Raw genomic sequence first — 14,257 nt, 5'->3', positions numbered from 1 at the left:
CCACAACAGCCAAAACTATATAGAAAGATACTGTTGAAATTAATTATAAATTAATTAATAATTAAATTATAAATAAAATAATAAATGGATGGAGGGATGGGCTAGCGATGGATAAAAATGTGTAGATGGAGAAATCACTACGTAATTTTAATGGCAAGCTCACTGGCAGTTAAGAGCACGCAGAGCGTTTACACAGGAATATTTTGGAAGAAATAATGTTTTCATTTTCATCGGAAACAAGAGGTTATCAAAATTATTAGAATATATAATCAAATTGATTAAAGAGGAAAAGGTTGTCAAATAATAATGTTGAATTCAAAAAAGACAACAGGAGCTGGAGAGATGGCTCCGTGGTTAAGATCACCTTAAAAATATTAAAAAATTGGGGTTGGGGATTTAGCTCAGTGGTAGAGCGCTTGCCTAGCAAATGCAAGGCCCTGGGTTCGGTCCCCAGCTCCGAAAAGAAGAAAAAAATATTTAAAAATCTCTCTCTCTCTCTCTCTCTCTCTCTCTCTCTCTATATATATATATATATATATATATATATATACATATATATATATATATATACCTGTCTCCATCCATCCCCTCTCCCAGAACAACATTTTAAAAAATTCTAATGGGTTTCAAAGTATTCAGAGTAAATAAATAAATAACTAGGTATAGTGGCATAGACTTTTAATCCCAGCAGTTGGGAGGCAGAGAGAACTCTGTGAGATTGAGGCCAGCATGGTCTACAGAGCAAGTTCCAGGCCAGCCAAGGCCAGATAGTAATACCCTGCCTAAAAATAAATAAATTTAAAAAAGTAATAAAATATTTATTATTTAAACTAACCTTAAACATTAAAATACGTTTAATATAATTGTGTATTAAAATATTAATATATGACAAATAATAAAATAATAAATAAAATAAATAAATAATAAAACGATAGCCAGACATAGTGGCACAGACCTTTGACCACGGACTCAGGAGGCAGAGGTAGGCAGAACTTGGAGTTCCAGGCCAGCCTGGCTTATACCCTACCCAAAATATGAATAAAGACAATAACTTATATCAATAATATCTATTAGTATGATATATTTAGAACTCCTGAATTTCAATAACACAAAAATAAATGAAGTAAAGAGATTCACAAAAGATGCGGCTGAGAATATAATTCAGGCGGCAAACTGCAGGAGACCTGGATTTAATTGTCCATGCCACAAAATAAAGGGAATAAAAAATAGTGGAGGGGGGCTCAGTGGTAGAGCGCTTATCTAGGAAGCTCAAGGCCCTGGGTTCGGTCCCCAGCTCCGAAAAAAAGAACCAAAAAAAAAAAACTAGTGGAGGAAAGGAGAGGAAAAATGAGCAAAGACCCAAAAAGACATTTTCCCTAAAGTTTAGGAGCTGGAGGAGGACTGGCAGTTCAGAGCACGCACAGCGTTTACACAGGACCTGAGTTCAGTTTCTAGCCTTCACGTTAGAGTCTCACAACCACATGTAACTCCAGGAGAACTGATGCCTCCCCAGACACCCACATTCATGTGTACATGTCCCCCAACACACGCATACACACAAAATTAAAAATAATAAACTTTTTTTTAACAAAAGGATACACTGTTGGGTTTGGAATCTTTTTCTTTAAAAAACAAAAAGAAAGAAAGAAAAAGAAAACCAAAACAAACAGGGTTTTATATTGCCCAGGCTGACCTTTAACCTACAACTTAGCAGAGGGTGACCTTGAACTTGTGATCCTGGTACCAAGTACCAGGATTGCAAGCATAAACCACAGCTCGTTTTTATACTGAGCTTTTGTTATTTCTGCTTGAATACACTGAATTTGCCCCTTCTCCAACAGTTTCTAACTTTTAGACCAAGTGCGTGTTGTTCCCATAATTCCCTGGGAGCACCCAGGTGTGTAGACAGCTCCTGACAGGAGTCAGCCCAGTGTAAGAGACTTGAGATGGTCTCTGTAGTCAATGACTGGCATGAATCAGTAGAGTGAACAGAACAGGGACACAGCCGTGGCTCCGAGACTTGCTCTCCACATGACTGTGGTCACAGTAGTTTAATCTTCTTGCTTCGTTACAAAAATGGAGTGCTTCTGTATATTTTCTGTTGCTATAACAAAATGCCTAAGACTTGGATGCCTTATTTTAGTTCTTTTTTTTTTTTTTTTTTTTGGTTCTTTTTTTCGGAGCTGGGAACCGAACCCAGGGCCTTGCGCTTCCTAGGCAAGCGCGATGCCTTATTTTAAAAAGAGGTTTACTTAGTTCAAAAAAATATTGGAAGGTGAAAGTCCAAGAGGAGGTGGCTCATCAGCCTGACTTTCAATGAGAACCCCACCCCACCCAATCAACCACCCAACTTGGGTGCTAAGAACCCAAGTCAGGTCTTCCGCAAGAACAGCATCCGCTCATGGGGGCTGGAGAGATGAATCAGTGGTCAAAAGCACTAGCTGCTCTTCCAGAGGATCTAGGTTCAATTCCCAGCACCCACATGGCACCATCTGTAACTCCAGTCCTAGGGGATCCAGCCTGACTTCCATGAGTTAACCAGGCAGGCATGTGCTGCAGGCATGCATGCAGGAAAAACACTCATGCACATAAAAATAAAAACTTCACGACAGAACCCCAAACCGTCTATGCTCTTAACTGCTGAGCCACCCCTTCAGCCCCATGGCTTCCTCTTTTCATACCAACTCACTCTCAGGGGAACTAACTGGGGTCTCATGAGAACCTTAGTCTCTTTCAAGAACAGCATCTCCAGAGTACCTTGCCCTAAGTTCTATCTGCCGAAGGTTCGACCGTCTCTCTACAGTGCCGCCTTGGGGATCAAGTTTCCAAGGTGTGGACCCCTTGTTGACACACTCACACCATATCCAAATCTTCCGGGGTTCCTGTGTAAACTTCAAACAGTGTGTGAAGTGTGTTTTGTGTGGCGCCTGGAAGCAGGAAAGCACACAGCCTGTAGTAACTGCTGTCCCATTCCTATTCAAAGGGCTTCTATACTGAAATGGTGGTGTGTTGGCTTTGAAGGCCAGATTAGATATGTCTGGGAGGGACAGGACTGTGCTTTGCCGGGGACTCTCTGTTCCAGGAGCAGCCAGCCCAGTGTGCAGCAGCAGTTAGGGGCGAGTGAGCAGGATTCAGGGTCAGCCCCTCCTCTTAGTCTCCTTTCTCTCTAAATAAGACAGTCCCAGGCTGGGCCACCGCCGGCAGACACCATGCAGCTCCAGGCCTCCTTCTCCTTTTTCCTGATCCTTACCTTCTGCCAAGAGCTTTGCTCAGAACCAAGACAAGGTGGGTATGGAATGGAGGTCTCAGTGTAGAGCAGGAATCCAGTAGAGACCCTGCAGTCAGAGTCTGGCTCTGATCTAGCACGAGAGGGAGCCAGTTCAAGTCATCGACAGACGAGGTCAGGTATCTGCTGGGTGCCAGGCACCTTTCTAGGAGCTCAGTGACAGTCACCAGGCAAAGCCTCTGCCTTTACAGTGTTTAAACTCTAATGGTGGCCGGGGGGTGGGGGTAGAGGGGGGAGGGGGAAGACAGGCAGATAGCATCTGTGATAGCATAGTAGACTGTGAAAGACTGAAGGAAAAAGAAAAGGCTTTGTAGGGAAGCAGGCTTTAAAGTTTGGATTTGTGGATAAAGTTAAGACTATGTGGAGATATGTAAGCTCACATTGGATATAGAGAGAATTAGCTCAGTGGACCTCTCTACAGACCCAGGCTCCTTCCTGGGCCACGGCTCTGCTTGCTGCAGCTTAAAAGGTGGCTGTGGGGAAATGAGTGTGGTGTGGTCGTGAACAGTACAATTCCCTTTACAGACAGTCAGAGCTGGGAAATAACTCGGTGGGTAGCACTGCATGCACAAGCCCCAGGCTCCCAAGTCAGTAGCATCAGAGTTCAGAGGTTGACCCCATCGTGTGTGTGTGTGTGTGTGTGTGTGTGTGTGTGTGTGTGTGTGTGTGTGTGTGTGTGCACCTCTGGCGTGTTGTTTGGTCTCCCAGAATGTCAGTTTCTTCCTCTAAAAGACTGAGAGTAATGGTTGTGTCGGCTTTATTGGTCAAATCTGATGTGTATACATGTGTTAGTCTAACAGTTCTCAATGGTTCCTCATGAAAGACTTTAGCCACATTTAAAACACACACACACACACACACACACACACACACACACACACACACACACACACACACTGGGAGAAGGTCATCTCTATTACATACAAAAGTAAATGATTAAGTGATTTCCTCTTGGTGTTAATAGAGTCCATGAAGAGGAAAACCAAGACTGGTGGGACTCCTCCTGTGGAGTCTCCTGGGGTTAAAGAGGATGCTACTGTGACCGAGATGTCTTGGGAACATGCCAGTCTCCCCCCTACACACACACGCGCGCGCGCACACACACACACACACACACACACACACACAGAGAGAGAGAGAGAGAGAGAGAGAGAAAGAGAGAGAGAGAGAGAGAGAGAGAGAGAGAGAGAGAGAGAGAGAGAGAGAGAATGGCAAATAGTAATTGCGAAGACAAATTCTTTGTTGAGAGTTTGCTGAGGACGCAGAGGCTGGCCTGTGTTGGGGTTAGGGCTGCCGGTTGGTAGGCAAGGTTTTCGTTGCTGGGCCTCATTACTTGGAAAGGAAAGGATCTTACTGGTAGTTCACAGTCATCCACTGACTTTTGACTTCTTGGTTGTTGTTTTTGTTTGTTTGTTTTGTTTTTGTTCCCTGTTTGTTGCAGTGGTGGTGGTGTTTTGTTGAGAGGGGTCTCACTGCGTAGCTTTGCCTGACCTGGCACTCTCTATGTAGACCAGGCTGGCCCCTAACCCAGAGATCCTCCTGCCTCTGCCTCTCCTGAATGCTGGGATTAGAAGTGTGTTCCAGCACACCCAGCCTTCCTGAGTTGTCTTTAAACTCTCAATTAGCCCGAAGGTGTGAATATTAGACTCCATTTTACAGTGAGGAAAACGCAACACAGAAGAGATAGGCCCTTTGTTCAAGGTTAGACAGCTAGCAAATGACTGAATCAGACCTGAAACCCTGCTCTCAGAACCTAGGCTCACCCTTTCTTTGCAGTCTGTCCATTCTGGAACAGACCGTGCGGTGGGAGGCAGAAGCCTTTAGGGTCCGACTGTGGAAAATCAAACCTGAGGGGCCAAAGGAGATATAGCCCTCAGTTCCTTGTGTCACAGACAACCAACTGGAGACTTCAAGAAGTGAAGGGACCACTCCACAGTCTCGTTCGGTAGTGGGTAGCAGAGCCAGATGTGAATCCACCTGAGTCGAATCCTAGGCAACAGAGTTTCGCTACTTACAGAAGCACAAACCTTGGCTTCTGTGGAGATGGACCAGGCTGGGTGGGAAGGTGTGGCTGTCACGGGTGACTTCAGCCTTGCACCTTGTTGCCATGGAAACCTCCAGTAGAGGAGAGAGTAGCGAGGGGACGGCGATGGATTTGGTCTCCTTAACCACTCTTCCTCTTCAAGTAGCCAGGAAGTCCTTACCGTCTATGTGCACACTTCCCATGGAAAAAGGCGAATGTCGCGCCATCTTTGTGAGATGGTACTATGACACCAAAACTAAGAAGTGTGACTGGTTCCACTATGGAGGCTGCAGAGGCAACGAGAACAACTTTCTGAGCAGAAACCAGTGCCAGACAGTCTGCGCAAGCACCTGACTTGTCAAGCCATCCCAGCCCTCCACCGAGTCAAGCTCCCTAAGGGACCCCCTGAAGGCTTTTGCTTGTGAATAAAAAGTGCATTTCTCTAAATACGTTTCCCTAAGATTATGTCTACCGGAATCAAATAAATGTTGTTATCCTGTTTAAAAAGCCCTTCCTTACAGAGTGTGCATACTGAAGTACATTGGGAAAATTTAGAAGTGCCACTCACGAGGTCTTAGAATGAATTACTCATTTCACCTACCTGAGGAGAAAAATTTCAAAGGGAGGGGGTGAGCTGGAAGTCTACACCGAAGTTAAAAAAATATGACCCTCAATGTGAGAGATGCTTGTGTCAGGCTCCACCGTAAACAGAAACAGGAAGAAAGAGGGAGTGGACATGGGGGGAAAAAACTAATTATTTTAAGACCACTTTTAATTTTAAAAATAGGGAAATTTTTTTTTACCTATTACTAAAGTCAGACCACGTCTTTCTGTCCCACGGGAAGAGAACTGAAGAACCTGTGGTTCCAGGGTCCTTTAGTTTGCCTTGAGCAGTGTTTATTACCCTCTGAAGGGAGAGGACGACGATGTGGAGCTGGCCCATCATTATTTCAGGGATGCATAGACAGAGAAATAGGCAAGGACTTCTTTCTAAACCACAGAGTAAGGCCAGCAAGATGGCTCAGTGGGTAACGCTGCTTGCCACCAATCCTGACCACCTGACCATGATCCCTGAACATCCACATAATGAAAAGAGAGAGAGAGAGCCAATTCCTGCAAGTTGTCTCTTTCTGAACCTTGCTGGTACTTGCTGTCTGGCTAGCCTGGCTGGCCAAGAAGATGTGGGCATTAACCTGTCTCCTGCACCAGCTCCAGGCTGCACTTAGTTGTTTCATACACGTGTGCTGGTTGGGGATCAAACTCATGTCCTCTTGCTTGTACAGTGGGCACTGAGCTGACAGCCTTCTCACCAGACCCCTGGATTGCTATGAATTACTTACTCTGAGAGCTCCGAGTAGTCAGGAAACCTCATGAGTGTGTCTCCCAGCACTATGGCTGGCACATAGACATGCAACATACAGAGCAGTGGGTCTGAGTGATTTCAGAAGCATTCCAACACCTCTCTGAGGCCGTGTTATCTCCCACTGGAGAAATGCTAACATGGCAGCGACACACCTGAATTATTGTTTACAGCTCAGCTTCAGAACTAATCCCTCCCTGGATGTTGTACCTCGATGACCCAGTTGTCCGGTACTGTCCCACCCACCTAGCCCAAGTCAAGAGAAACAGAAGAAAGTGAGGAGAGCAGGTGTTATAGCTTCTCCATTGCTGAAAGTGATCGCTTTATTGGTTAGAAAAAGGAGATGCTTTTGTGGGACCAGGACGAAATGCAAAGGCCAGAGAGAGAGGAGGCCACAGGAACGACACCAGAATGCATGGTCCAGCAGAAGCAACCTCTCTCCATTCCTCAGGCTGCTGGTGGCTGAAGCTGAAGGGAGAGACCATGGCACTGTCATCAATACCATCTGTCATAGCAGACCTAACTGTTACCCAGCTCCCACCTATCCCATCACACTTGCACACACAGCAAAACACTACCTTCTTGGGGGCTCTGCCTGTATTTACCAGCAAGTTCCAGGCTTGCCTCTTGTGCTTCTGACCAAACCTGTTCCAGGACCTACCATGGTCCCACATGACTGTTATGGCCTCTCTAGAGACCCGTAAACATTTATTTCCCTAAGACTCTTCCTTCTATCACCAAAAAAGCCTCACTATGCCTTCACTCCTTAGATCAAGTTGAGTTAAGTTGACCAAATATTTATCCCCATCCTAAAAGCACATAATTGTGGACAAGGAGACGAAGAGGCCAGGTAGGGGTCAGAGCTGAAGTCTGAACTGTGGTCATCCTTTTTGCAATGCCCACCATGGCATTGAAGCAGAGTTCAGGGTCCTAGGAAGACTGTAGCACTCTCCTACCCACTGAAAAGCATACTTTGAAACAGCAAGCCTTGGGCCGCACTCCCCCTCTTTGGGTTTCCGTTTTCTCTATGTGCACTAAGGGAGCCCAGCAAGCTGGGTCTGCAACCAAAGGCTTATCCAACTTCTTGCTCATCCTGCTCCCTCAGCGTCAGATAGCATCCCCACCCCGAATCTCACCAAACCACCAATCATTGCCTCGTCCTAGGTCAGGACCACACACACACACACACACACACACACACACACACACACACACACACACACACCAAGGCTTTCTCTGGCTATTCCTACTCCATCCTCACTCCCTCCCTCAAGCCTGAGCAACATTTTCTCATCCGTTTCCCACAGTAGTGGGCACTGATGGGTGACACAGACCATGTCATCGATCACTGCACTGCAATCTCAGGGGAGCGGTCCCCTTTCTGTCCTAGAATCTCAGACCGCCACACTGCCGGATCACCTAATGGGACAACCAAGTATCTGTCTCAGTTTCTCCCTTTTTAACACTCATTGTGTGGCACAATGCCGTACTAAGTGTTTCTTGTAAGCGAGTGTGCGTTTTTCCTGTGCACATCTGTGTGCACCTCATTTGTGTGCAGTGCCCGTGGAAGCCAGAAGGGGGCATCTGAGCCCCCTCAACTGGAGTTATAGATGGCTGTCAGCCACCAGATGGGTACTGAAAACCAAACCTCTGTCCTCTGCAAGAGCAGTAAGTGTTCTTAAACACCCACATCGCCTCTCCAGCCCCAGCTTAATAGTATTTTAGTTTTAATCACACACAAGGGAAGAGTAACTCTACAAATTTCTCTTTTCAGTGCCTGATGCACTAAAGGTACTGAATTTAGTCCTGGCTGGCTTAGATTAAATACTTCGCCCATTTCAGACGCAACTAATAAATGCTAGCAACGTTAGCAACCTTGATAACATTTGCCCACAAAAGCCGGCCTTTGGAATAAATGGAGATCAACCCTTCTGTCTCTCACTAAGCATGCAAAAGGAGACCATCTCCTCAACCCGACCAGCCCATTGTCCCCTCTCCTAGGACACAGCTACTGCCTTCCAAATCCTACTGAAGTTCCTGTTAAACAAAAAGAGAATTCAGATACTCATCAGCAAATCCCACTGTTCTTCATGAAATGGCGAACTGGCCACTGTTCTCTCTGTCTCCATCTTGGGCAGAGTTCTCTCATCTGTCCACTCACTGGCAAGTCTGTGAATCTCCTCCTGACCTCTACAGTCTAGTTGCCTGGCAGCATACTGTGGGAGAGTCCTTTGGAGATGTTGGGGCGAGTGTCTTTCTGAGGACACGCCTCTGAGTCAAGACAATGACCTCTAGGGCCCTAAGATGACCTGTGTCAGTCCCCCAGATACCTTTTGACTTCCCTTCACACGTCTATTCAGTCTTCGTGTGCTTTCTTAAAGGCCCCAGTGGTGTTCTTGCCTTCCTATCGCTGTCTCCTCTCCTGAGCGTGCTCACGTTCCTCCTCTCACTTCACGCCTTCTTGGTGAGCCTTCACCCACTGTCCCACGTAAAAGTTACAGTGATGCCCCTTTCCACCCCTCCCCCGGGGTACACGTCACTCCTGTTCTCCTGTCCCATGACATCTGCTACCTTCCTGTGACACGCTTCAGAATCAGCTTGTTCCTTTCTTCCCTTACCACTAGACAGGGAAACCTACCAGCCAGCCTCGCTTGTCCGCGTCATTGGTCCTCACACATTATCCATACACTGTAGGTACATAGTGCTAAGTGGATGAACGTGTGTAAACAGATCTATTATCACGGTGTTTTCCAGTCTCTGTAAGGACCCTCATACCAGACGTTTCTGAACCTTCTCTCCCGCCCCCACCTACCTCAGAATTTGGGTGTGGTGCAGCCCATCTTCCCACAGCCATTTCGGCAGCATTTCATGTTGCCAGAACACTGGCTGTCCATCTGGCACTGGTCCTCACAGAGGCCAAGCTTGGGGAAGTCCACGCTGGGGCAGGTGCCCTGCTTTTCTAGGTAGACAAGGGAAAGGGGAGGGAAGCTGAGGGGATCAGCAAAGCCTGGTTGAGCGGAGCCCTGGGTCGTCAGCCGTAGAGCTGCCTCTCTGAGTTCATCACGGGAACGTGAGCTGCTCTCAGGGGTCCTGGGGAGATTCTCTGCAAACCTCAATGCCTGCTCCAAGATAACTTGAAATCACAGAACCCAGTTTGAGTCCCAAGCCCTGCCATTTTCTAGCCTTGTGGCCTAGAGCCCAAATCTCCCAGAGCACCAGTCTTTAGATGTCACATGGAATGAATCCCCGTCACCACACTGTGGGGTTGTTACATAAGCAACTGTCCCCCACATACACCACCCAGAAAGATCAAACTACTTGGTAACAGTAACTGTAAGCACTGCCACCTAATTAGTTCCTGCAGTGAACCAGGCATTGTTCAGGCACGAGTTTATCCAGTTTGCACAAGAATCTTAAAAGAAGCGAATGGTTCTGCTAACATTTCCTTACTGCTGCAGGCTTGGAAACTGAGGCAGTAGAGGGATAAGTGTTTTGCCTAAGGCCATGGAGGACTGAGGCAGGATTTGAACCGAAGGAGATCTGGCTCCAGGGTGTATGCATTTGCCACCAGGCTCTATGCTACTGTATAAGCTGTAAAGTGAAGCATACATGTGAGAGGCGACACACATTCCCCACAATTGTTCCCATAGGTTCACTGCCAGTTACACTCACTCAAAGCCATGGCCCTCCATACATATGCTATACATCACCCATGTATATATATAAACCACCACCATACACCACACACCACACACACACCTCACCCCATGCACCAACCACACACACAATGTTGCATTCAATAGAACAGGCAGGAACCAGGCCTGGTGAAAGGAAAGATGCAGACAGTGAAGTGGGTAGGCAGGTAAAGGACCAGTTGCCAGTGTCCTGGCTTGGCTAGCCAAGGTGCTCTTGGTGGCTACCCTGAGACAAAATGAGAATAACCAGGAGAGGAGGTAGTACCGAAGCAAGCCATCTTGTACAGAACGCCCACTCTTTTGAGTACCTTTGCACTTAACCCCCACATCTACAGATGGGCGTTAGCATGCCCACTTTACAGACGAACAGGCAGAGTTTCGAAGAGCAAATGATTCAGGCTCTCACACTTGAGAGGATTCAAGCCTCCAGGCTCCTCCCTGGCTCAGGAGACCGTCTGGTCTGTCCATCTGACACAAGGAAACAATATCTTTATCTACCTGACAGCTCGATGCCAGCTGGCACACATCCATCGTTCCTGGTCCCTTCTTTTCCAGGCCCATGCATAGCACCGCACAGCCAAAATCTGCCCTCCATGGGCAAGCCTCGCCTACCCCTCCCATCTTCCTGTTCATGCGCCTTAGGGCTCCTAACTATACATGCTCCCAGCCTCTCCTGGCTCTTTGGGGAAAATAGTAACGGTAGAATGAGGGGAGCGGGCTGTAGCCCAGAAAAAGAGCAGAAATGACAAACGTTGGTTATTGTTCCCGGCTTGCCCCCACCCCCACCACCTAACCCCAGCTTTTCCATCCTGGAAATCAGAAATTTAGGTGCCATACCTCCGTTACCTCCTTCTTTGGTCACAACGGGTGGCTTCGTGGACACTTGACCTCTCGATAGAGGAGATGTGCGGGCAAGGCCGGCTGATAGAGTCGTTGTACCCGTCGCGGTCCTGGAGAGTTTTCCTTCGCTCAGCCCTGAAGTGGGTAGAAATAAAGATCCAAGACGGAAATCCAGTGTCAAAGGAAGAAAGGGAACCTCTACCAGCCACAGGATGGCAGTGTAACTTTGTGCAAGAACGTTTCTTTTGGAGGCTCACTTCCACGGACTTAGGATGTGGCAAACATTTTCCCTCCCTCGGGAACAAATCTTGCCAGGCCGTGGAAGACCCTGCGAGAGGGACTCCCATAAGCAAGAAGTCCTTAGCCCTGATGCCACCCAGGGTTTGCCCTCTGGATTCCAGCCTAGGAAGCCACTGCTCGCAGGTCCCGGAACAAAGTCTCACTGTGCATGCCCGGAAGCCCGTCATGCACCAGAGAATCGAGTCCAGCCAGGAACGAGGGGGACCTCCTCCTCCTGGGCCGCGCCTCTGTGACGCCTTTGTCCTTCGCATCTACCCCAGGGCAGACAAAGGAGGGCACATGTGGATCAGGTTTCCACCGCTTCTCGGGGGTCCCTGGGTCTGGGATACCCATCTTCGTCAAACCCGGGCACTCCCGCCTCTCGCAGCCCCGCCCTGTCCCCGCTAGGTTGCGGTGGGGCTACCATTAGGCTTGGAGCAGACAGAGCCGCAGCCGGCCTGGCAGCACTTGTAGTTGTCCTGGCAGTCGTTGTCCAAGATGCACGCCTTCACACAGTCAGTAATTGGTTCGAGCTGGGGGCACACACCGGGTTTCTCTGCTCTGGTGCCTTGGAATGGGTGGCAGCAGAGAATTTTCAGGGAGAACGGGACCCAGTCCCACCGGCATACTCACTCCCCTCTCCAAGATACCCAAATTTCAACCCCAAGGATTTTAGATTATCGGGCCCAAGGGCCCCCATAACACCCCAGAGGGCCCCATCTCTGGGCCAGGGGTCTCGGACACTAGAGAGATCCCTAATGCTTGGCTTCAGAGTCCCCAGTCCTCTGGGGACTTGAGCTTCTGCCTGGAAACTTCAGCCATCCAAGGAGCTTCCCGCTCCTCTTCATCCGGTCTCTGCTTTCAGCGCTGAGAGCGCCTCCGCCCCTCCAACTTTTTAAGCCTTCATTGGTCTCGCCACCTCCAGTACATTGGACCCCAGACCCTAAGCTTCAAGGATCACTAGCCGTAGGCCCCAGAGATCCAAAATTTAAATTTTCGCTGGCCTCCCACTTTTGTCCCAGAACCCCCACTTCTGAGACTGAACTCCTGGCTGCACTCACCTGTGGCTGAGAGGGGGGTGAACAGCAGCAGCCCGAGTAGGAGGCCTGTGGCCAGCAAGCAGAGGCGACAAGCAGGCATGGTGCAGGTGTAACCTGCAGCCTGCATGGGGGGGATTTAACCACTCGCGCCGGGGGGCGGGGCCGAGTGAGGGGTGCAGGAGGCGGGTAGGAAGCACAGCGGGCAGTGCGGGCGCCCTGCCACCTCAAGCCATTTCACAATCCCCCGGGATCAGGTGTCACTCTTGGCTCAGGTGGGAACCAGGAACCGAGACAGCTTCCAAGCCAGCTGCAGCCGGACACTTGTCCACCCCTCCCTCTCTTCCTACCTTTCTAGGGCCTGAGGGCAAGGCAGGGCAGCTGGAGTGGAAGGCCCAGATACAGGGTCCCTGGGCTCATTTTTAAATGAGTCCGTTGTCCTCCCGGGAATGACTAGAGTCCAGGATTAAGGCGGAAATGGCAAGGCTGCAGGGAGGCAAGATGCTGTGGATTAAGTGGCCAAGACTTGGGCTGGGATGGACAGCTCAGCATGCAGAGCCCTGGTCAGGGATTAGTAGAGGCTGGTGTAGTGGAGGTTACAGAAATAACACTGTTAACAAAAGAACCCATCTGACAAGGAGCTTGTCCAGGAAGGAGCAACCCCGTGCAATTTCCAGCCCTCTCAGGCATATCTTTATCCTTGTCCCACCTCAGTCCATCAGGGCAGGATGGGGTAGCCCAGTACTAGGACTAGAGAGTGATTTCAGTCACCTATATATGAAAGGCAGGCTGGACTCAGAGGCTGGTCCCCAACCTAAATTCCGGGGTTCCTGTTCAGACAAGATTTTGAATCTACATCTCTTCCTCTAGGATCTGACTATGCAAAGCAGGCATTATTATACTTTATTTTCCCTGTATTATCAAGTAAAACTTAGCAGTGCCAACTGGGTGTCTCAGTTAGGGTTTTGCTGCTGTGAACAGACACCATGACCAAAGCAACTCTCAGAAGGACATTTAATTGGGGCTGGCTTACAGGTTCAGAGGTTCAGTCCATTATCATCAAGGTGGGAGCATGGCAGCATCCAGGCAGGCATGGTGCAGGAGGAGCTGAGAGTTCTACATCTTCATCTGAAGGCTGCTAGGAGAAGACTGGCTTCCAGGCAGCTAGGATGGGAGTCTTAAAGCCCAGACCCACAGTGACACACCTACTCCAGCAAGGCCACACCTTCAAATAGTGCCAGTCCCTGGGCCAAGCATATTCAAACCACCACACTGGGCATGTGCAGGAACAGACTTTTCTCTAAGAGCCTCCCCATTTGAATTTGTGTAGACTTCCACAATAATTCCTCACCCTTCCTAGCCCTCCTTTGTTGCTAGGAGTATCCTTGTGGAGTTTGCTGTCCTGCTCTCCTGGACTCTGAAGCTAAGAAGTGATGCACTCCTATCTTTTTTTTTCTTTTTTTCAGAGCTGGGGATCGAACCCAGGGCCTTGTGCTTGCTAGGCAAGCGCTCTACCACTGAGCTAAATCCCCAGCCCCGCACTCCTATCTTTTATATCTTTTTTGGCTAGGTTTATTTTAGCTTTGCACCAACCATGATGTGAACCACTGGATCCGGTTACCATAATCAAAGGGGGGGGGGGCTGTCCAGCACTGGTCCTGGAATGACAGGGACTAGGTCCCACTTCTTCCACTGCCAGAGGTGGCAGATGACTCCAAGTGGACAGAATCTCCCAGA

The 14,257-nt window shown here is 48.7% G+C and overlaps 2 protein-coding genes across 3 annotated transcripts; one reads left to right on the top strand and one right to left on the bottom strand.

Annotated features, from left to right (window-relative positions):
• The first annotated feature begins 3,069 nt into the window (after window positions 1–3,069).
• On the top strand, window positions 3,070–5,810 carry Spint3 (serine peptidase inhibitor, Kunitz type, 3). Its single transcript, NM_001399567.1, has 2 exons — window positions 3,070–3,285; window positions 5,476–5,810. Exons 1-2 carry the CDS (start codon window positions 3,210–3,212, stop codon window positions 5,661–5,663), a joined length of 264 nt encoding a protein of 87 aa, NP_001386496.1. The 5' UTR covers window positions 3,070–3,209; the 3' UTR covers window positions 5,664–5,810.
• A 1,150-nt stretch (window positions 5,811–6,960) lies between these two features.
• On the bottom strand, window positions 6,961–12,659 carry Wfdc2 (WAP four-disulfide core domain 2). 2 transcript variants are annotated; one of them, NM_173109.2, is given in 5 exon segments: window positions 6,971–7,137; window positions 9,482–9,628; window positions 11,202–11,339; window positions 11,908–12,051; window positions 12,545–12,659. In NM_173109.2, coding segments are annotated over 4 exon segments (507 nt in total). In that variant the 5' UTR covers window positions 12,624–12,659; the 3' UTR covers window positions 6,971–7,137; window position 9,482.
• Between the last annotated feature and the right edge of the window lie 1,598 nt (window positions 12,660–14,257).

This window comes from Rattus norvegicus, chromosome 3 (assembly GCF_021556685.1).
Source record: "Rattus norvegicus strain SHRSP/BbbUtx chromosome 3, alternate assembly SHRSP_T2T, whole genome shotgun sequence".
NCBI lineage: Eukaryota > Metazoa > Chordata > Mammalia > Rodentia > Muridae > Rattus > Rattus norvegicus.
Note: the sequence above shows the minus strand (reverse complement) of the source record. Positions and strands in the feature narration are given on the sequence as shown.